The 24,749-nt window shown below is 41.6% G+C and overlaps 1 protein-coding gene across 5 annotated transcripts in view; it reads right to left on the reverse strand.

The window, feature by feature from the left end:
• The window catches only part of NR2C2 (nuclear receptor subfamily 2 group C member 2), a 110,358-nt gene that overhangs the window by 35,537 nt on the left and 50,072 nt on the right, over positions 1-24,749 (reverse strand). For all 5 annotated transcript variants that reach the window (XR_008706104.1, XM_055557759.1, XM_055557755.1 and 2 more), the window contains one exon: positions 4,476-4,586. Coding sequence is in view for 4 of the 5 variants with exons in the window: in XM_055557755.1 (XP_055413730.1) it covers positions 4,476-4,586 (111 nt within the window). In the remaining variant the exon portion in view is untranslated. The remainder of the gene's footprint in view (positions 1-4,475; positions 4,587-24,749) is intronic.

Raw genomic sequence — 24,749 nt, forward strand, 5'->3', positions numbered from 1 at the left:
CAAAATATTTCACTGAGTCTGTAAGGAAACAGGCGCTCTCATACCAGGCTGGCTGGAGTACAAACTGGCAGAACCTCTTTGGAAGGCAGTTTGGCAACGACTGCCAAAATTACATGATGCACTCTCACTACCAGTGACCCGGTTTTGAATAATTGGTCCTACAGCAATACTCTCAGGTGAAAGGTTATTTATCACAACATTCATAAAATGAAATCTCAAAACCCTACTTTATAAAAAGAGGAGGCTCTATTTGTACCACTTTACTCCAAGAGTAAAGTGCAGAGCAGTGTGGGCAGAACGTGGCAGGCGTGTAAACTATGCTGTGCTGCTTACATGTATACTCACAGGTGTAGGTGCAGGGCCAACCTCTGAAAACATTAAGCAATATGGCAACAGTGGCCATTCTTGGGAGAGACGTGGAGAGGGAGGCTCGTCTTTTACTTTCTCTGGTATGACTCAGTTACGGCGTGTACTTATTACCCATTCAACACATACGAACAACTCCTGTGAGAACCTGAGAGGAGCCACCAGAGTCACCAGAGCAAGAGAGGAAGCACCAGAGGCTGCGGATGGAGAAAGGACAGACAGCAGGCGCCGGCAGCTCAAGAACGACGCGCTGGAATACAGAGCTGATGGAAGAGACCGAGGGAAGGAAGCTGCAGGAGCCCGGGATGCACTCCCCTGGGGAATGTAATGCAGATCCCAAACTTTTAAAAAACAAACAGCAGAAGTCTTTTCTAGTAACAGGTGAAACATCCAAAAAATAGAGGAGATAAAAAAGCACCATATCATATAAATGTATTTCATAAGCTTAAATTTAAACATTTTCTTCAAACAATAAGTACAATTATGCTCTACTGAAAACATAAATGTGAAATGGAGAGTGTGGAGGAACAGCTCAGGGACACCTTAAAATCCACAGGTGGAAAAGAAGCTTTAAGCCAAGATCTGCCCCAGAGAGAATGAAGGCGGCGTCCAAGTGAGCGCAGTGACCTCCAGCGCGTCAACTTTGGTACGTAATGTGCACAAGTGTTTTTCTCTTAATCTCCAGCATCACTGACTCGATGCACAGGAAACTGAGCAACCTCTAGAAGAGAGTGAAGGGCAGGGAAGCCTGGTGTGCTGCAGTCCACGGGGTCGCACAGTCAGACATGACTGAACAACAACAGATCACTTTAAAAGCTGGATTAAAAAATGACATTTGAATATAATATGCACATAATCTTGGAAGTAATAAAGAATAGAGCTTGAAAAACACTGGCCTAGAAAGACTGCATATGATGGAAACTCATGAAATTTCCCGAGAAGTTAGATTTTGTGACTGGACTGCTCCAGTGAGGCCTCCTTCTCAGACAAGCTGGTGTTTCCCTCTTGCTGCCATCTTCTTCCTCCCACACTTTCTGCACGGGACTTCTGCATCCCCAAAACACCACAGCTCTCCACCTAGTCACAAGTCCGCCTCTCCCCACACCGGGAGCGTCGCTCTTCCCCACGTGGTCCCAAAGCCCTTCTGCAGCCAGTGGGATGACATGTAGCAGTCACACAGACCCATCAGCAGGGCAGCCCTCTGCTGGTCTGCACGACTGGATGTGCTGTTGGTCGTGTGCTGACTGGCACCTTGATTTTTGCTGTCATTATTAAAAACAGTAAAAAGAAATCCTGGGATGGGGGAAAAAACAACTATAGAGGACTTGGTTGAGAAAACTGATGAATTTTAGAATTTGGACTATGGATTAGATAATGGCTTGTTTCAATATTAAATTGCCTGATTTTGATCACTGTAGTGTAATTATGTAGGAGAATGTCATTCTCCATAGCAAATGCAACGGAAGTATCCAGGGCAAAGCAGCGTGATGTCTCTATTTTTATTCTCAAATGATTCAGAAAAACATACATCATACATACATTCAGAATGTTACAGCAAAAACTGGTGAATCTGTATAAAGGGAATACAAGATTCCTATGCATTATTTTCCTTACGTCTGAACTTGTATGAAAATAAAACATTAAAAAATCGTAACACAGATGCTAACGTCTATTGATGTCTACTTCCTATAGGTTTATAGGCCTTACCTACCTCTTAATCTTTTTACAATGCCATAAAATAGGTATTATTACTATCGTCACTTAACAGTTACAGATGTTATAGAAACTTTCCCCAGGGTCACACAACTGAGTAGAAACAGGATTTAATCCTAAAGTCTGTTCCATTCAGAGCCAAAAGTTTCTAAATGTTGCACAGCTTGCCATCCTTACTGAATAATCTTTCCCTCACAAACTTATCACAGAGCTACTATCTAGGTCAGAGCACTGATTACTCACTAAAACATCAGGAAATGAACTCTTTTCCCACAATGGGTTGGAGATCCAACGCTGAAGTCAGGGCCAGAAAGGAAAACTTCATAGAAGACATCGGCACCAACATCAAGAACTAGAAACCAACTTACGTTGGTTATGACCATAACTCTTCTTTAAAATACCAAACTTTCAAACACACTTCAGTTGAAGCAAAGTAGATTCAATTTTATCGACAGTTCACAATGAAAAGATTTTCAGCTATACTTACTACACGTAAAACTCATGTTAAGGGGTTATTTTCCCTAGAGAAACTGAAAACACAACACCACAGATCCATTCTACAAGACTTCTGGCTCAAGAACCTAACTGCATTCCAGCCAGGACAGTGGTGGAACCACGGACCAAGCACCTGGGCATGGGAATACCCCTCTGGATGAATTGGGATGCCCGCACAGCCCCTAAGAAAACAAGGCTTCTTCTTACACCAATACAGGGGGCTGAACACTCTCTCTTGAAATATACACTAGCTCCAAGACTAGCTGGAGTCTTCTGGGGGAGTGTTGTACACTCTCACCTGCCCTTGGATGGCTGTGAAACCACAATGTAACAGCCATAGTTAAATATACAAAGTTAGTCCCTTTTCCAAACCTGGAAGAGTTATGTAGGCAGGATCCTAATACCTACTACATTAAACTATAAAGGACTCATTTTCAAGTCACAATCAGCAAGTAAGAACAAAGTGAAAGAAAAAATAACTTAACTACATAAAGTTTCTAATTCTGAAGAATAGTAAAACCTCATTAATATTGGACCAATTACTTCTGAATTTCCAAACACTCAGATATGTGTGTCCTACTTGGTGTGAAGTGAAAAAAATTACAAGTATATGAACTTCCGTTTTATGATTAACTTATGTAAAACAGGCATGATGGAAATATAATTTTTAACAACTCATTTCACTTTCCTTAATACAACTCTTTTATGCTTAGTTTTTAACAATCCATAAAATCACTTTAAAGAATGGGGAAACACTACAGAAACCATCTTCTTATTGCAGCATACTGCTCACTTTTACTTAGCTTAAAGTAAGCAAACTGAAAATGAAAGCGATCCTTAACTAATTCACTTGAATACCTGGCTGCCTGGTATTTTCTCAGACTTCTGTTACATATTTAGTGCTTTTTCTGCCATTCATTTCTGTTCACGTGCTTTGGTATGGTCTTCTGATTCAGCCTTCTGAGGTAACTATGAATCTAATTTGAGTCATCAGCATTCCCCTTCTTCCTGCTTGCTGGTCATGATTTCAATACACATATCTTCTCTTTCTTCAATGAGCCAGAGGCAGGCTCAGAGCCCTGGGGAAGGCTAACCTTCCCATAAGTGAATATGAAATAGTTAACAGGAACAATACTACTACTGCTAAGTCGCTTCAGTCGTGTCCGACTCTGTGCGACCCCACAGACGGCAGCCCACCAGGCTCCCCCATCCCTGGGATTCTCCAGGCAAGAACACTGGAGTGGGTTGCCATTTCCTTCTGCAATGCATGAAAGTGGAAAGTGAAAAGTGAAAGTGAAGTCGCTCAGTCGTGTCCGACTCTTCAGGACTCCATGGACTGCAGCCTACCAGGCTCCTCCGTCCACGGGATTTTCCAGGCAAGAGTGCTGGAGTGGGGTGCCAAATAGTTATTATAGATAACGAGGACACACTGAACATTATCATGTGCCAAGCACCGCTTTAAGCATCTTACAAGCAATATCCACTGATTCTTCCTAATAACCTTATGAGGTAAACACTACTATTATGCACATTTTCTAAATGAAAAAACTGAGACGTTAGGAAAGCAATAAAGTGGAGCACTGGGATCTGACTTCAAGCAGGGTCCACACTCTTAACTGCTAGTTTACTAGGACATGCTGCCTCTCAGTTCTGAAGTTCAAAAGTTATAAAACGGTACTTCATTCCAATAGTTTGAAGTGACACTTCAGACTTTTAGATTAAAAGTAAGTTAGTTTAGCAAATGTAAACTCTTTCTTCTTTACATTTTAAAACATAAATGAGATGCACTATACTGGATGCCTAAGAAGCACAGCTCCTTCCTGAGACCCTCAGGCAGCTCTGTTTTCAGAACGGATTCAGGGAGGGCGGGTGGCTGGACCCCAGGGGGACTGGGGCGGTACCTGAATGCGCTGAGGTGAGGCTACCGCAGAATCAGTGGAGATTATCTGGATGCGCGGGGAGGGGCTGGTCATCCCTGGAGATTCCGGCCGAGAAGTCTGTGTACGTGGTACCTGTGGGCGAGAAGTGGGCTGGATCACAAGGGGGCTCAGAAAGGTGCCCAGTGGGGGTCTGAGGACCGCGCCTCTTGATTTCACTGTGGCTCCGAGTGACAAAATGTGTAGTTCAGGATGACAAAGCAATCGACAAGACGCTTCTCCAGAAGGATCCTGAAAACCAGCTCAAACAGCTATTTCTAATGTTGAAAATGCAAGAAAAAATGAAAGGAATTTTCAGGTCTGCTCTGTGCAGCATCAATTAAATATAAAGCTACCAAAATAACTTCTTAGAAATCATCTTTGAACTTTTTTCCCCCACTGTCTCCAAAGCCAGCTATAAAGCACTCCTGTGAGATGACAGTTTTCAGAAGAAAGGCTCTCACAGTACTGCTGAGGATGGCAAACAGAACCAGAATCACACTGTAAAACTACCAGGATTATTAGTGCTTGTGAAGGAGCCTGGCACCTCCCACCCCACTGGGGTCAAACTTGAAAAAGTTCATCAATATAACACAAGGTCAGTACCCATCAAGGTAAAGGTTCAAGGTTCCGAACGGTCACTTGGACACCTGAAGTGATCGGGTATTATTTTTCTTTGAATAAAAGTATGTTGTGAACCAATTTTTTTCAAACTTAAAAAAAAAGAAGAAGAATAGGAGGAGGAGGAGGAGGAGGAAGAAGAAGAAGAAAATACTTCTTGATTCATTCCATGAGGCCAATAATACCTAATACCAAAACCAGACAGATGATCACAGGAGAACTATAGACCCACATCAATATTCCTTATGAATAAAGATGCAATCATCTGAAACAAAATCCAAACAAAATGAATCCAGAACCATATAAAGAACCATACACTATGACTAAGTGGGATTTATCCCAGGAATGCAGGGTTGCTTCAACATATGAATCAAACAATAAAATATATCTTAGAAGGGGACAAAAGTCAAATGATCATCTCAATGGGCAGAAAAAGCATTTGACAAAATTCAATACTCTTTCATGATTACAAAAAAAAAGAACACCCCACTCAGCAAACTAAGAAGTACTGATATGTCAACCTGTTAACAAGTCTTTATAAAATATAGCTAACATAATACTTAATGATATAAGACTAAAACCCTTCCCCCACTGATCAGGAACAGGACAAGGAAGTCCACTTTCCCATGTCCACTTGACATCATGCTGCAACTTCTAGACAAGGCAGTTAGAAAAGAAAAATAAATAAAAGCAGCAAGATCTGGAAAGAGGGAAAATGATCTCTATTAGCAGATAATATGATCCTTTATACAGAAAATCCAGAAGACTCTACAGAAAAACTACTAGGTCTAATAAATGAGTTTCAAGGTCGCAGAATACAAAATCAACATATGAAAATCAGTTATTTTTCTATACGTTAGCAAAGAGCACTCAGAAAATTAAAGAAACAATCCCACTAACCATAACATCAAACACAAGAAAATACTTAGAAATAAGTTTAACAAACAAAATACAGCATTGGTATACTGAAAACTACAAACCTTGTTGAAAGAAATTAAGATGTAAATAAACATAAAGACATCTGTGTTCATGGATCAGAAGACTTAATACTGGTAAAATGTCAATACTACCCAAATTGATCAATAGATTCAATATAGTTGCTATTCAAATTCTAGCTGCATGTATTGCATAAATTGATAAATTCATCCTAAAAATCATGAAAATGCAAGGGAACCAGAATAGCCAAAACAATCTTGAAAGAGAACGAAGTTGGAGGACTGAACTTCCTGGTTTCAAAACTTACTTGTCTCTTGTGTTTCCTGCATTGGCAGGCCGGTTCTCTGCCCCCTGGGAAGCCCCTATTAAAAAGCAATGGTAATCGGAACAGCGTGGCAATGGCATAAAAACAGACTAATAGAGCAACAAAACAGAACAAAGAGCATAGAAACTAACCTTTCCATCAATGGTCAGATGATTTTTGACAAAAGTGCCATGATAACTCCATGGGGAAAGAAAAGCATTTTCAACGAATGGTGATGGAAAAATAGAAGAATGAAATTGGACACCTCACTCCTATTATATAAAAAACAGTTAATTCAAGAGAGAGAATTCTGGGGAAATGGTGGAGTAGGAAGCACCAGGAATCTGTCTCTCTACCTAGATCACAGACAGACATCAGAAACTGTCTGCTGAGACTACTGTGGAACTCCAGAGTCCAGTGGAGGCTTGTAATTTCCGGGGAAAGACTTGGACGACACAGTGCGGTTAGTTTTGGTCAACTCCAGCTCCTGGCACAGCAGTGCAGCTCCCTGTGCCCGCACCTACCCCAGAGCAGGGAACTGTGCACACGCTCCAGAAGCAGCCTGCACACACAGCCTGTGGGAGCCAGGGTGGCACAAAGGGTCCTTGTCTTCCGAAACTGGGGACCCGTGCGCCAATCGCTGACTGCTTCTGATCCCAGAGGTGCAGACAAGGAGGTGGTATCCATGGTCTTTGCACTTCCTCCTACTGTTGCCAATGCCCATCTCTACTAAAGTGATTTCCAGGGGACTTAAAAGACTGGTTTGTTCTCCCACCACTCCCTTTTCTCTTTTTTCCTCTTTTGGGAATTAGACATTAAAGACAAAGACTTTCAAACTAACTGCATATACAGGAAAAATCAGAAAGTAACTACACATGCTTAGGGAAAGACACATGTTTAGAAAAGACCTTAAATTTACATGTCAGGATGTTGCTTACAGAAAGTGCTTACAATAAAAACAAATTAACAAAACCCAGCAAATACCTGGCAAGAGAGAGAATCTGATTTCTAGAGTTACCACATTATTGGATTCAAATGTCCAGTTTTCAACAACAAAATCACAAGGCATACAGAGAAATAAAAGTATGGCCCAGTCAAAGGAAAAAAAAAATTAACAAAAATTACGTCTGAAAAAGATCTCACATCAAATGCACTAGATAAGGACTGAACTAAAGGAAGATGTGGAAAAGTCAGAGAATGATATATGAACAAAATCAAAATACCAATAAGCGACAGAAAATCTAGAAAGAAAGCAAAAAAAATTTTGGAGCTAAAAAGTTCAGAAATTGAAATGAAAAATTCGCTAAAGGGATTCAAAGGAAGATTCGAGTAAGCAGAAGAATCAGTAACCTTGATGGGATTTAGTGAATCTGAGGAACAGAAAAAAAAAGATCGGAGAGAAGTGACCAGTGCCAAAGAGGCCTGCAGGATACCAGCAGTGAGACCAGCAGCTCTGTGGGAATCTGAGAGAGAGGGGTGTGGGCAGAACACGAGAAGAAATAGTGGCTGAAAAGCTGCCCAAATTTGATCAGACATGAACGTGAACATCCAAGCTCACCACACGAGGAACTCACAGAGACCCAAATCAAGACACATTATAAGCAAAGTTTCAAAAGACAAGAAGAGAAAATCTTGAAAGCATTTAAAAGAGAAGCAAATTGTCACATACAAAAAATCCACAATTAGGTTATTTGCCAATTTCTCTTTAGAGACTTTGAAGGCCAGAAGACAGTTGGCTAATACATTCAAAGTGCTCAAAGAAAAGAAATATATCAATCCAAATCCTATACCCAGCAAAACAGTCCTTCAAAGGCGAGGGAGGTTATCATTAAAATGGCAAAAGTTAAAGAGGATTCTAAAGGCAGCAAAAAAAAGGGGGGGAGGTTAAAAGGGAAGTCCCATAAGGCTACCCTCTGATTTCTCTACTAAATACTGCAGGCCTGAAGGAAGTGACAAAGATAAATTCAAAATCCTGAAAGGGGAAAACCTAGAACCTAAGACATTCTACCCAGCAAGGTTAGAAGAGAAGGAGAGATAAAGAATTTCTCAGACAAGCAAAAACTAAAATAATACAGGAAGACTAAACTTTTACTGTTAAAAAAATACCGAAAGGTCTTCTCTAAATAGTGAAGAAGGGGCCATCCCTGGTGGTACAGTAGGTAAGAATCTGCCTGTCAAAGGAGGAACACAGGTTCAATCCCCAGTCTGGGAAGACTCCACATGCCACTAAGCAACTAAACCCGCGCACCAGAACTACTGAGCCGGCACTCTAGAGCCTGCGAGCGGCAACTTCTGAGTCTCTGTGCTCTGACTCCTGAGTCTACAGGCCGAGAGCCTGTGCTCCACTCTAGAGAAGCCACCACAAAGAGAAGCCCGCACATTATAATGCAGAGGAGCCCCAGTTCACCACGAGTAGAGAAAGCCTGTACATGAAAATGAAGATCCAGCGCAGCTAAAATAAACTATTAAAAAAAAAACGTTAAAATAAATAACTTGGAAAGAAGGAAGAACCTACAGGAAAGAGAAAAACACAACTAGAAAGCAGATCGTGTAAATAGACCAGTAGACCGATTAAAAAATTTTAAAACAATGGTGTGAAAGTGAAAATAGCTGCAACAAACAAGAAAAGGATAAACATGAAGATATAAAGGACATCAAAACCATAAAATGTGGGGGACGTAAGAAAATAGGGTTTGTTTGTTTTTTAGAATGTGTTTGGAATATATATATATGAATACCAGTCTAAAGTAAATGGGGGCTTCCCTGGTAGCTCAGACGGTAAAGAATCTGCCTTCAATTCAGGAGATCCGGGTTCTATCCCTGGGTTGGAAGATCCCCTGGAGAAGGAAATGGCAACCCACTCCAGTATTCTTGCCTGGAAAATCCCATGGACAGAGGAGCCTGGTGGGCTACAGTCCATGGGGTGTCGAAGAGTCAGACACAACTGAGAGACTCACACACACAAATCAGAAACATACAGTATATTCACAAAACCCAAAAAGAAGAAAACACAAGCATAATATAAAAGAAAACCATCAAACCACAACAGGAAAAGAAGAAATGTAACATCAACTGGAAAACAAGGTTTACAATGGCAGTACATACATATCTATCAACAATTACATTATATGTCTATGGACTGAATGTTCCAATCAAAAGACATAAAGTGCCAGATTAGATAGTAAAACAAGAGGCTACAATATACTGCCTACAAATGATCCACTTTAAAGCAAAGAACATACATAGGTTGAAAGTAAGGGGATGGAAAATCTAATTTCATGCAAACAGAAGTAAGAAGAAAGGAGGGGTAACAATACTCATATCAGACAAAACCAGGTTTTAAAACAAAAGCCGAAAACAAAGATAAAGAAGGAAACCGCATAATGATTAAAAAAAAGGATCAATACAAGAAGGTATATTACACTCATTAACATACGCACCCAACATGCCCGCACGCATGCTCGGTCACTCGGCCGTGTCCCACTCTCTGCGACCCTATGGGTGGCAGCCCGCGGGCCCCTCCGTCCGAGGGATTCTCCAGGCGAGAGCACTGCAGTGGGCTGCCACACCCTGCCCCGGGTTGTCCCCCCACCCAGGGATCAAGCCCGAGTCTCGTCTCGATGGCTCTGCATGCGCAGGCGGGTTCTTTACCACTAGAGCCACCTGGGAAGCCCTACGTCACCTGGGCTAGAATTCGGGCTTCAATATTCCCATAAAGGGACACGATAGTGTATCCAGCCTTGTGTTTTCCTTCTGTAATATAACTGCTGCTGCTGCTGCTAAGTCACTTCAGTCGTGTCCGACTCTGTGCGACCCCACAGACGGCAGCCCACCAGGCTCCCCCGTCCCTGGGATTCTCCAGGCAAGAACACTGGACTGGGTTGCCATTTCCTTCTCCAATGCATGAGAGTGAAAAGTGAAAGTGAAGTCACTCAGTCATGTCCGACTCTTCGCAACCCCACGGATTGCAGCCCACCAGGCTCCTCCGCCCATGGGATTTTCCAGGCAAGAGTACTGGAGTGGGGTGCCACTGTCTTCTCCGTAATATAACTGCTTCCACCAGTAAATCAGATTTAATCAGTACTGGCTAAGGGTTGGTCTGAGAGGTCTGGGTGGACACTGGGAGAAACTATCCGGATCTCGGAGCAAGTCTGAGTAGGGTCATCTTTTCCTGGTATGGGCAGTAAAGTTGCTGGGGTTAAAGTCTTGCAAACACTCAAACATATCTGTGGGCTTTCAAATAAAAGAATTTGCTATCTGAAAATTCGTGATCATTTAGTAGGTCTGGTACCTGGTGAGCAATCAGAACCTGAATGAGGCTCCCAGAGTAAATTTCCGTGCTCCCTCAGCTACAAGGGACAGTGCTCCTGGCACCCTAAGACAGGGAGGCCAGCCTTCACAGTGGACTCCAGCTGTTTGGAGAGATAGGCTTTGGCTATGTGGTTTCTCCCAGTCTTTGCGTTAGAATTCCCAAGGCCGCACTCCCTGTTTTCTGGGTGCAGAGTCAGAACAGTTAGGAAAGGTTAGGTAGACCCAAAGTGGGAGCGCTGTGGAGAAGGCTTTTTAAAGTGTCCACGGCTCCTGCTGGACTGGTTCTCGTTTGAGGGGTATCTGATCTTCCTTACCTTTTAATGCTTGATATAAGGGGCTGTGCAATGAGACCACAGTTAGGTACCCAGACTCTGCAGTACCTGGTTAGGCCCAGAAATGCTTGTAGTTGTTTATGGGTAGGGGGAATCTGTAGATGGGGTATCGCCTGTGTATAATCTGCCAGAAGGCTGCATCTACCAGGGGTAAAAATAATCCCAAAATAGGACACTTGTTGTACCAACTGGGCCTTAGATTTGGACACTGTGTAACCCCAATAAGCCAGGAAATTAAGGACCTGAGTGGTGTATATAATGGTGTGGGACTGAGTGGGGGAGCAAATCAAGAGATCATCAATATAGTGAATAAATGTTCCTCCCTCAAGAGTTAGGTCTTGTAGATCCTGGGCTATAGCCTGCTCCAAAAGATGAGGGCTAATAAAGCCTTGGGGTAGGTCAGCTCCTGAGGGGCACTGATGAGGCGTTCTACTTCAATGCAACAAGTATTGTGATTCTGGTGCCAATGGGATGAAAGAGAAGGCATCTTTTAAATCTGAGAGTGAGAACCAGCTGCTGTCTGGGGGTCTTTTTTTCGGAAGTATATAAGGATTAGGGACTATTGGGTATAAAGGTATCATGGCCTTATTAATGAGCCATGAGTCTTAGACTAGGTGCCATCCAATCTGATACTAGGTATAAAAATCTGATACTAGGTATAAAAAGACTCCACATAAAAACTACCAGAAGTGATAAACGAATTCAGCAAGGTAGCAGGATACAAGATTAACAAACATAAATCAGTTGCATTTCTTTACACTAACAATGAAATAGCAGAAAGGGAAAAAATCTTTTTAAAGATTCCTTTAAATACCACATTAAAAAATAAAATGAATAGGAATAAACTCAATCAAGGAGGTGAAAGACTTACATGCTGACAACTTTAAAACACTGATAAAGGAATATGCATACAAAAAAATGGAAAGACACCATATTCTTCGATTAGAAGAATATTGTTAAAATGACCATACCACCCAAAGCAATCTACAGATTTAATGGGATTCTCCATTAAATTACCCATGACGTTTTACATGGAACTATAAAATTCCAAAATTTTTATGGAATCATAACAGATCCAGAATTGCCAAAGCAATCCTGAGAAAAAAGAACAAAGCTGGAAGCATAACCCTCCCAGACGTCAGACAATACTACAAAGCTACAGTAATCAAAATCAGAGAACCCAAAAATAATCCCACACATCTATTGTCAATTAATCTCAGACAAAGGAGTCAAGAATACACAACGAAGACAAGGCAGTCTCTTCAGCAAGCAGCTGGACAGCCGCGTATAAATCAAGGAGCTAGAACACTCCCTCACACCCTACACAAAAATAAACTCAAAACGGCTGCGACATATATAAGACATGACACAATAAAACTCGTAGAAGAGAACACAGGCAAAACATTCTCTAACGTAAATCATAGCATAGTTTTCTTAGTTCAGTCTCCCAAGACAACAAATAAAAATAAAACTTACAAGCTTTTGCACAGCAAAGTATACCATATACAAAATGAAAAGACAACCTGTGGACTGGGAGAAAATGCCTGCAAATAACGTAACCAGCAAGGGCTTAATTTCCAAAATATACAAACAGCTCATACAACTCAGTAACAAAAAAAGCAAACAACCCAATCAAAAAATAAGACCTAGATATTTCTCCAAAGACGACACACAAGTTGGCAAATAAGACACATGAAAAGGTGCTCAACATCACTAATTATCAGAGAAATGCAAATCAAAACAACAATGAGGTATTACCTCACACCAGTCAGAATGGCCATAGTCAAAAAGTCTACAAATAACAAATGCTGGAGAGGGTTTGCAGAAAAGGAACCCCTCCTACACTGTGGTGGGAGTGTAAACCGGCACAGCCACTGTGGAGAACAGTACGTGCGTGTGTGCTGAGTCGCTTCAGTCGTGTCTGACTCTGTGTGACCCTATGGACCGTAGCCCGCCAGGCTCCTCTGTCCCGGGGGTCCTCCAGGCAAGAACACTGGGGTGGACCACCACGCCCTCCTCAGGGGGTCCTCCCGACCCAGGGATGGAGCCTACGCCCCTCCCATCTCTTGCGCTGGCACGTGGCTCTTTACCACTAGTGCCACCTGGGAAGCCCGGAGAACAGTATGGGGTTCCTTAAAAAAAACACACAAAAACAGAGCTGCCATATGATCTAACAGTTCCACTCCTGGGCATAAATCTGGCGAAAATTCTAACTGGAAAAGATAACATGCACCCCAACGTTCATGGCAGCACCAGGACATGGCAACAGCCTAAATGTCCATCGACAGATGAGTGGACAAAGATGTGGTGTGTATATACAGTGGCATGCGGCTCAGCCATAAAAAAGAATGGGGGAGAAAAGAATGAAATAATGCCGTTTGCAGCAACATGGATGGACCCGGAGGTTATCATATTAAGCCAAGTGAGAAAGAGAAAAGACAAATAGCACATGATATCACTTATATGTTGTCTTTTAAAAACTATACCAATGGACTTATTTACCAAACAGAAACAAAATCAGAGACACAGAAAACAGACTACAGTTACCAAAGGGGAAGGGCACAAGTTAGGACTCTGGGATTAGCAAATACAAATGTCAATAAAAATAACCAATAAATGCTCTATAATAAGAAAAGTTTTCTGTGAGCCAAACTGAAGACTAGCCCAGAGGCCAGCTTCCCAGAGTACTCTGACCAGCTCCTCTGAAGAAGCATGGCTGCCAAGCAGAGTTCTGCATCTTGTCAAAACAAAGAACAATATATTTCTTCAAGGTTTAAGAACAAAAACAAACAAAACCCCACGTGGATCAGAGATCAGCAAGTCAGCATGGCCTTGGCACCTTGGAAGAGAGTCTTATCATCAAAGGAGAACCAGCAATGGCAATCCAAGAAGACAGGAATTTAATCTTTATTTTTAACATGGACATTCTTCTGGTCAATATGCCCTTTTCTTTTTAATAATTAAAGCAGATATACAATGCATGTTTGATAGGCCACGAACAGGCTATTCTAATGAGCATAAAATTCAAGTTAACTCATGCCTAAAACAGAATGACTTCCCTGTATCTAATATGTAAAAATCTATTATACACACACACACACACACAATACACAAAAAATAAACAGGGTCCTACTGTGTAGCACAGGGAACTATATTCAATATCCCATAATAAACCACATGCATAACTGAATCACGTTGCTGTACAGCAGAAATTAATGCAACCCTGCAGATCAACTAGGTGGCGCTAGTGTTAAAGGATCCACCTGCCAACGCAGGCGCCACAAGAGACCCAGGTCCAACCACTGGGTCTGGAAGACCTGGAGAAGGAAAGCGCAACCCACTCCAGTATTCCTACCTGGAAAATTCCATGGACAGAGGAGCCTGGTGGGCTACAGTCCAAGGGGTCACAAAGAATGAAACACAGCTGAGTGACTGAGCACTCGCACACATACATACTTCAATTGAAATAAACAGGTAAATAAATATTTTTAAAAGTGAGAGAGAAACCAAGACATTCGCAGATAAACAAAAGCTAAGGGGATTTGTGATCACTAGCCTTGCCCTGCAAGAAATGTTCAAGAGAGACCTGCAAGGAGAAAGGAAAGACGGTAGGACCCTGGGAAACAAGAACGCCAACAAATGTAAACACGTGGCGATCGTAAGACGCCGGCGCCACTGTGGCAGCGGTTCACCACCGGGCCTTTTGCCTCCTAAAAATACACTTAAACCCCTCAATTATTGTAAATACTATTGCTATATCTTTCGTATGAAACTCAGAATCTTGTTTTCTACATAATTAAGGAGACTAATGTATTTAAAAGAATTATTAGCTTATGTTTTGGGGCATAAAAATGTAATCAGTGACATCAACTACTGAAAGAGATAGGGACGGAGCTGTAAATGAAAAACGTTTGACAGTGAGTGAAATTAAGCTGGTGGAAGTTCATACTAGTGTGAATTTGCAACTTTAGGATGTTATATGTAACCTTCACAGTAACCATAAAGAAAACAGCCATGGAATAGGTACAAAAGAAAATGAGAAGTGATTTAAACATTTCACTACCAAAAAATCAACTAAATATAAAAGAAGATAGGAATGCAGGAAATGAAGGACAGAAAAGCTGAAGGCATATATACAACAAAGACCAAAATGACAGAAGTTCCGCATGCATAAATATTTTAAATGCAAATCAATAAAACTCTCTAATCAAGAGAATAATGGCGGAACACCGTTGAGACATTCTGTTTCAACTGCATGCTGCCTAGGAGACTCACTTTAGAACCCAAGACACAAACAGACTGAAAAGGAAAGGAAGGAAAAAGATAATTTATGCAAACAAAAACCAAAAGAGAGCAGAGGTAGCTGTTCAAAAATCAAACAAAGTAGACTTTAAAGTTTAAAAGGGTTTAAGAGACAAAGAAAGAAGAAAGAAAGAAGAAAATGAAGTTGCTCAGTCGTGTCCAACTCTTGTGACCTCATGGACTGTAGCCTGCCAGGCTCCTCCAACCATGGTATTCTCCAGACCAGAATACTGGAGTGGGTTGCCATTTCTTTCTCCAGGGGATCTTCCCAACCCAGGGATCGAACCCAGGTCTCCTGCACTGCAGGCAGACTCTTTTATCCTCTGAGCCACCAGGGAAGCCAAAGAAGGATACTAACAAGAGATTCAACACAGCAAGAAGATATAATAATCACAAAGTTACACACTTAATAACCAGAAAAGTACATGAAGCCCAAACTGATACAACTTAAGGAAGAAAGAGACAGTTCTGCAATAATAATTGGAGACTTCAATATCGCAATCTCAAGAAGGAACAGAACCATCAGACAGAAAATGCATAAGGAAAGAGAAGACTTAACACAAGAGAAACTAACGAGACTGGACACACTATAACAGGACACTCTACCATGAAACAACAAATACACATTCTCCTCAAGTACACAACGGACATTCTCCAGGATGGGCCATAAATGCAGCCAAAACTTAAATCTCAGCAAATTTTAAAAGACAGGAAGTCAAGTGGGCCTCAGGAAGCATCACTACGAACAAAGCTAGTGGAAGTGATGGAATTCCAATTGAGCTATTTCAAATCCTTTAGATGATGCTGTGAAAGTGCTGCACTCAATACGCCAGCAAATCTGGAAAACTCAGCAGTGGCCACAGGACTGGAAAAGGTCAGTTTGCATTCCAATCCCAAAGAAAGGCAATGCACTGCACTCATCTCACACGCTAGTAAAGTAATGCTCAAAATTCTCCAAGCCAGGCTTCAGCAATACGTGAACCGTGAACTTCCAAATGTTCAAGCTGGTTTTAGAAAAGGCAGAGCATCCAGAGATCAAATTGCCAATATCCACTGGATCATCAAAAAAGCAAGAGAGTTCCAGAAAAACATCTATTTCTGCTTTATTGACTATGCCAAAGCCTTTGACTGTATGGATCACAATAAACTGTGGAAAATTCCGAAAGAGATGGGAACACCAGACCACCTGACCTGCCCCTTGAGAAACCTATATGCAGGTCAGGAAGCAAGTTAGAACTGGACACGGAACAACAGACTGGTTCCAAATAGGAAAAGCTCCTAAAAGGTAAGAGATTTGTACATTAAAAACTACAAAACACTGCTGAGAGGAATAAATGGAAACATTTTCCATGTTCATGGGTTGAAGGACTTAACACTGCTAGTACGTCAATACTTCCCAAAGTGATTTACAGGTTCAATACCGTTCCTATCAAAGTCCCAATCTTTTTTTTTTTTTTTTTTGCAGAAATAGAAAAACCCATCCTGAGCTTCATATGGAATTTCAAGGGATCCCAAATAGACAAAACTACCTTGATAAAGAACAAAGTTGGGGGACTTGTGTTTCATGATTTCAAAACCTGCTACAAAGCTTTAGTCACAAAATCATGGTATTAGCATAAAGACAAACATATAGACCAAAGGAAAAGACATTCCAGAAGTAAATTGTTGCATATCTGGTTAAACAATTTTTTGACAAGGGAGCTGAGACCATTCAATGGCAGGAAAAACATTCTTTTCAACAAAAGTGCTAGAAAAACAATATCCATATGCAAAAGAATGAAGCTGGGCTCTTACCTCATGCCATACACAAGAATCAATTCAATCAGAGACCTAAATTAATTCAATCAAAGACCTAAACGTCAGACCTGAAACTACAAAACTCTCAGAAGAAAACCTAGGAGAAAAGTTACCACACCACTAGATTCGGCAGTGATTTCATGATGCGATACAAAAGTCACAGGCAACTAAAGAGAAAAAAAAGAAATCACACAATGTAGACTTCATAAAAAAATTTTAGTATTTGTGCATCGAAAGACAGTATGAACAGAGTGGAAACGCAACCTACAGAATGAGAACAAACATTTGCAAATCATGTATCTGACAAGGTATAAGCCTCTGATTATATCAAGAACTTCTAAAACTTAGCAACATAAAAAAAAACTCAACTTGATTAAAAATAGGCAAAACATATGAATAGACATTTCTCCAAAGAAAATATACAAATAACCAATAAGCACATGAAAGGCTGATCAACATCACAATTCATTGGGGAAATAAAAAAAAAAAAATCAAACCTGCAAGATGCTATCTCATACTCAGTGTAACGGCTACTATCAAAACAAATAATTGAAAGCAGTGCCTCCAAGAGGTATTTGTACACACATTTGCAGCGGCAGGATTCATGAAGTCAAGAGGTGGAAGCAACCGAAGTGTCCATGTACAGATAACAGATACACAAAATGTGACATGTTCATACAATGGAATATTATTCTGCTTTTTAAAGTAAGGAGATTCTGGCACATGCTTCAACATAGATGAACGTAGAGGACATTATGCTAAGTGAAATAAGCCACTCACAAAAAGACAACCAACCATTGTATGATTTCACGTATGTGAAATATTGAGAGTAGTCAAATTCTTCGAGACAGAAAGGAAGAGTGGTGAGCCTTGGGCTTCCCTGGTGCGCTAGTGGTAATCCACCTGCCAGGGTGGGAGACTGAAGAGACACGGGTTCTATCTCTGGATAGGGAAGATCCCCGGGTGAAGAATATGGCAACCCACTCCAGTATTCTTGCCTGGAGAATCCCACGGACAGAGCAGCCTGGTGGGCTACCGTCCATAAGATCACAGAGTCAGACACCACTGAAGTGAGTCAGCACACACACACTTGGTGAAACACTGAGTAGTCAGATTCTTAGAGATGAGAGAGTAGAGTGGTGGTTCAAGGAGGAGATGGCAATGGGCATTAGTGTCTAATGGGTACAAAGTTTGTTTTACAAGATGAAGAGAAGTTATGGAGATGGATGGTAGTGGACGCTGCACAACATTATGAGTGTATTTAATACTATTGACCTGTATACATAAAGTAGTAAATTTTATATTTCATATTTCAAAAATAGGAAAAATTAACTCAAAATGGATCCAAGTATTAAATGTAAGAGCTAAAACTATAAATTCTTAGAAGGAAATATAGGTGCAACTCTTTGTGAACTGGGATTAGGTGATAGTTTCCTCAATATGACACCAAAGCATAAACAACAACAATAACAACAACAACAAAAACAGATGAAGTGGCCACCATCAAAACTAAAGTTTTGTGCTTCAAGGGATATGATTTAGAAAGTGGAAAGACAGTCTGTAAAAGAGGAGAAAACCTTTGCAGATAGTGTACCTAATACACGGACATGTACATATAGACTATAAAGAACTATTTATTACAACTTAATACTTTTTTAAAAAAGAGGCAAAGAGATGAATGGAAATGTCTCCCAAGAAGATATACAAATGACCAGTAGCATATGAAAGGCTCAACATCATTAGTTACTAAGGAAATTAAATTTAAACCCACAACAAGACATCACTTCACACCCATTTGGATGGCTACAATCCAAAAGATGGGCAATGGCAGGTGCCGACAAGGATGCAGAACAACTGCAGCTCCGCACTGCGAGAGGGGTACAGGTGGGGCTTCTGTGCAAACAGTCTGGCCAATTCGCAAAGGTCGCCATGTGAACCTACAACTGCACTCCTAGGCATATACTCCAGAGAAAGGCAAACATGTGTCTACAACCACCCTGTACAGAAATGTTCCTATCAGCATCATTCATAATAGCTCAAAAGTAAAAACAATCGAGTATCTGCTAATTGATGAATGAATAAAGAAAACACAGTGTATGCATGCAATCGCGTATTCTTTGGCAATAAAAAGGACTTCAGACTGGTACATGCTACACCACAGATGAACATGTGCAGCATGCCACAGAAGTCCATGTATTGTATAATTTCCTTTACACAACAGTCCAGAGTAGGCAACGCAGAGGGACACAAGGTACATCAGTGGTTCTCAGGCACTGAAAGGACGGGGGAAGGGGCGATAACGTCTAATAGACAGCCCCCTAACAAAAACAGCAGCTTGGTGCATCTCAGATCCCCAATGAGAGACTGAACCAGGCCCTTGGCAGTGAAAGTACGGAGACCTAACCATAGCACAGCCAGGGAATTCAATGGAATTTCTTTTTAAAACAATGAAAATGTTTTAGAATTAGATAGTGGTAACGGCTGTACAACCTTGTGAAACTTACTAAACTGTACACTTTAAAGGGGTGAAATTTATGGGAAGTGAATTATATCTCTTATAAATTATAAAATTTATAAATTTTATAAAATTATAAATTTTATAAAGCATAGCATGATGAATTATTGGGGTGGTTAGGAAAAACTTTTTCTTTCATGCTATGCTATGCTATGCTAAGTCACTTCACTTGTGTCCGACTCTGTGCGACCCCATAGACGGCAGCCCACCAGGCTCCCCCGTCCCTGGGATTCTCCAGGCAAGAACACTGGAGTGGGGTGCCATTTCCTTCTCCAATGCATGAAAGTGACAAGTGAAAGTGAAGTCGCTCAGTCGTGTCCGACCCTCAGCGACCCCATGGACTGCAGCCCTCCAGGCTCCTCCATCCATGGGATTTTCCAGGCAAGAGTACTGGAGTGGGGTGCCATTTTCTTTCATAAGCATTAATTTTACCAACAAAAAGTTCACCATAGAAAGACAACAGAATGGGACTTCCCTGGTGGTGCAGTGGACAGGGCTCCTCCTGGCCCTGCAAGGGACACAGGCTCAATCCCTGCCCCGGGAAGACTCCGCATGCTGTGGAGAAACTAGGCCTGTGCGTCACACCTACTGCACCCCTGTGCTGGAGCCTGGGAGCCACAAGAACCGAACCCACGCGTGCCAACTCCTGAGGCCCGTGTGCTCTGGGCTCCTGAGCCGCTCACTGAGCCTCTGTGCCTACAGCCTGTGCCTGGCAATGCGAGAAGCCATGAGAAGCCCATACACAGCTACCAAGAGTAGCCCTGTTTGCTGCAACTGGAGAAAGCTTGCCTTCAGCAACCAAGACCCAGCACAGCCCAAAATACATTATTTTAAAAAGACCAAAAAAAAAACACCCAAACCCAGAATGCAATATTCTCATAGTGATTTTTAGTTTACAAAATGCTTCATATCAATTAGTTTTCTCTTGGTTAAGACAGGCAGAATAGGCAGAAACTATTTTAGAGCGAGTGTGATGAGGCTTAAACCTTACAGAATGTATCTCCCAGCATCCACCTATACCATCTGTTAGCTCTGTTTATTTCTGATTAAGAAAAGGCTGGCCAGTCAATTTGTCAGTGCACAGGAATTAAATCCATCTTTAATAATGAACATTTAGAATTCTGGCTGAGTCTATTACTACTCTGTAAGTTAATTCTACCCATTTCAGCTACTTTGAATTCTTAACTGATAGAATAATATGCTGCCTTTCAGACTCACTTTACTCCTCAGAAGTTTTAAATCAATCAGCACTATTTGAGTACCCATACGCAAGGAATTAGATAAACCTAGGCTCTGAAACACGTACCGTCACCCTGACAAAGTCCCTTAACCCTCTAAACTTCAGTTTCCTCAAATTCAACATGGACATACTGTTACCACTTTCTGGGCTTGACGGGAGGGTTAATAAGTAATAGCTAGTATTAACGCTATTTATTTAGTACATAGTTGCTATTAGTAATATCACAAACTTCCTGAAAATGTTTTTCTAAAGCCTGAGTTATAAACAGTGTATAAATATCTTTGTTACACATGATTAATTGTACTGCTGAGACTTTCCTTGAACAGAAATTTCTTTTCTTTTTATAAAAATATATTAAATTCTACCTCACATTATACACACAGATTAGAAAACAAAGGTGTAGATCTTCATGACCTTGATTACAGGCAATGATTTCTTAGCTATTATACTTAAAGCAAAAGAGAGAAAAGATAAAACGAACTCTGTCAAAGTTTAAAACTTTTGTGCTTCAAAGGACAACTATCAAGTAAAAAGTAACCCACAGAATGAGAGAAAATATTTGTAAATCATATCTGATAAGGACTTGTATTTAGAATACATGGTTAACCCTTACAATTAGATATCAAAAAAACAATTTAAAAATGAGCAAATGAACAGCAAAGGAAACTACAAACAAGGTGAAAATCAACCCTCAGAATGGGAGAAAATAATAGCAAGATGAAACAACTGACAAAGGATTAATTTCCAAAATACACAAGCTGCTCATACAACTCAATACAGAAAAACAAACAACCCAATCAAACAGTGGGAAAAAGACCTACTAAACAGACATTTCTCCAGAGACCACACACAGATGGCTAACAAACACCTGGAAAGATGCTCCACATCACTCATTATTAGAGAAAGGCAAATCAAAGCTGGAATGAGATATCACCTCACACTGGTCAGAATGGCCATCGTCAAAAAGTCTACAGAACAGTAAATGCTGGAGAGGGTGTGGAGAAAAGGGAACCCTCTTGCGCTGCTGGTGGGAATATAAACTGATACAGCCACTATGGAAGACGGTATAGATATTCCTTAAAAAACTAGGAGTAACACCACCAGATGACCCAGCAATTCCACTCCTAGGCATATACCCTGGGGAAACCAAAACTGAAAGAGACACATGTATCCGATTGCTCACTGCAACACTATTTACAACAGCTAGAACATGGAAGCAACCTAGATGTCCATCGACAGATGAATGGATATAGAAGTTGTGCTACATATACACAAGGGAATATTACTCAGCCATGAAAAGGAACACATTTGAGTCAGTTTTAATGAGGTGGATGAACCTAGAGCCTATTATACAGAGTGAAGTAAGTCAGAAAGATAAATATTGTATACTAATGTATATATATGGAATCTAGAAAGATGGTACCAATAAATTTATTTCCAAGGCAGCAATGGAGAAACAGACATACAGAACAGACTTATGGACACAGGAAGAGGGGAAGAGTGGGTGAGACGTATGGAGAGAGAAACATGGAAACTTCCATCACCATATGTAAAATAGATAGCCAATGGGAATTTGCTGTATGTCTCAGGGAACTCAAACCGGGGCTCTGTATCAACCTAGAGGGGTGGGATGGGGAGGGAGACGGGGGTGGGGGGAGGTTCAAGAGGGAGGGGATATATGTATACCTGTGGCTGATTCATGTTAGTATCTGACAGAAAACAATTCTATAAAGCAATTATCCTTCAATTAAATCATAAATACATTTTAAAAAAAGAAAAAGTGGGCAAAGGAGCTGAACAAACATTTCTCCAAAGATACACAGATGGCCAACAAGCCCATAAAAATTGTTCAACATCATCAGTCATTAGGGAAATGCAAATCAAAACCACATTAAAATATCATTTCATACCCATTAGGATGGTTATAATGAAAAAGAAGGTAAGTGCTGGCAAGGACGTGGAGAAACCAGAACTCTCATATACTGCTGTTGGAATATAAAATGGTACACTTTGGAAAACTGTCAGTTCTTCAAATGGTTAAACACAGAGTTGCCATATGATTCAGCAATTCCACTTCCAGATATATATACCAGAGCAAAGAAAATATATGCCCATGTAAAAATGTGTACATGAATATTCACAGCAGCGTAATTCCTATTCATTCGTTGTGTTACACATTTATGAATTGTGAACACAGGTATGTTATACTACAATAAAGACTTTACTTAAAAGAATAACAGTATTTGAAAAGTATTTCACAGGTACTCAGAGAAGCATTCTAAGTCAGTAAGCCAAAGTGACCCTTGTGCAAGCCCCACTGGAGCCTGCTCAGCGCTGACCTTGCCCCGCTGCGGCTGTGCGCTGGGGATACATGGCGACCAGAAAGGGCCCTGCCTTTCTGGCATTTGGGGGGTGGGGGTGGATGGCGATAGGGGAGGAGGTGTGGGCTGGGCACCAAGACTACTTGCAGCTTTCTGACCCTGCCTGAGCTATAGTATCAACTCCCTCGATTCTAGTTCCTTCACATAAAGGGATATGCTTCTAAAGTTTCTAATTCCTTTCACATGAGAAGCACAAAGACCTCCACAAATTTGCTGATGGGGGCAAGCATCATGCTGGTGATGGGCTCCCTATAGCTCAGTAATAAAGTAAGACTGGGTGAACAGTCTTAAATATCCCTGGGATTCAGAGAAGGATGCCTAACTGTAGAACTGACAGATGAAAGGGAAAAACACTTCAGATCCCTTACCCCTAAGACCTTTAGAGAGAAGGTGTGTTCCAGTGGTACCAGGGGTAGTTTTTAGATATGATTCAGCTTGAAGGCAAAGTGATGTCATGATGGGATCCCTCAGAAATTTTTGCAGCTGTGTGAATTTAAAAGCCTAATACTATGATCAGACATCCAAGCAGGCCATCTATTTTTTCCCCCCAAGCATTCTGTTGAAAATCATTTCGCACAATGATAAAAAGTCCATTTGGGGACTCTCCTGGTGGGACAGTGGTTGAAAGTCCACCCATCAACTCAGGGGACACGGTTGGGGTCCCTAATCAAAGAAGATCCCTCATGCCGCAGAGCAACTAAGCCCATGTGCCACAACTACTCTCGAGCCCAGGAGCCACAACTCCTGAAGCCCACGCTCCATAGCAAGCCGCCAAACTAGCAGCAGCGCAACTGGAGGGCAGCCCCCACTCGCCACCACGAGCGCGCTTGTGCACAGCCACGAAGACCCAGCACAGGCAAAAGAAAATAAATAATAATTAAAAGAAAAACAACAACAGTCCATTTCGTAACAGGCCATAAGAACATTAGATACATTTCTGACCAGTGTAAGCATCTCCTTTCCAGCCTCCCTTTTTAGTGCCCGACGAACGTCGTGGCCCTCCCCCTTCGCCTACTTCTCCCCTCTTGCATCTGCTCCAGCCCATCAGCTCACAGTGACTGTAAACGCCTGGCAACACCCAGCTGTGGTATACCTGGCCAGAGCACTTGCACTTTGCCAGAAAACTGCCAGTCCAAAGGACTCAACTAAACCATGAGCAAGGAGGGTGTGAAAGCACGTTTGGATACAGTTCTTCAGAGTATGGTCTCTGACTCCTGCTTACAGAGTAAATAGGTGGTTCCGTTTCACACCCTTTCTAAAGTGAACCATGCTTACACAACACACGAATGCTTGTTTCCTGCCTAAAGAGTTCATGAAAGCCTTGCTCCCCTGGACAGCTCCCTCCCAGGACCCGGGGGCTGGTGCCCAAGTCCAGCTTGGGGCTCCCAGAGCAGCTGCATCCAAGCCCTCAGCCCAGGGCCCGCCCAGCAGCTGCTCAGAGGCCCGAAGGGACGGCCTCTGACGCCTCAGGCCAGGCACACACTAGGCCCACAATGACTGGTTAGGGAGGAACAGTTTTT

Source organism: Bubalus kerabau, chromosome 20 (assembly GCF_029407905.1).
Source record: "Bubalus kerabau isolate K-KA32 ecotype Philippines breed swamp buffalo chromosome 20, PCC_UOA_SB_1v2, whole genome shotgun sequence".
NCBI lineage: Eukaryota > Metazoa > Chordata > Mammalia > Artiodactyla > Bovidae > Bubalus > Bubalus kerabau.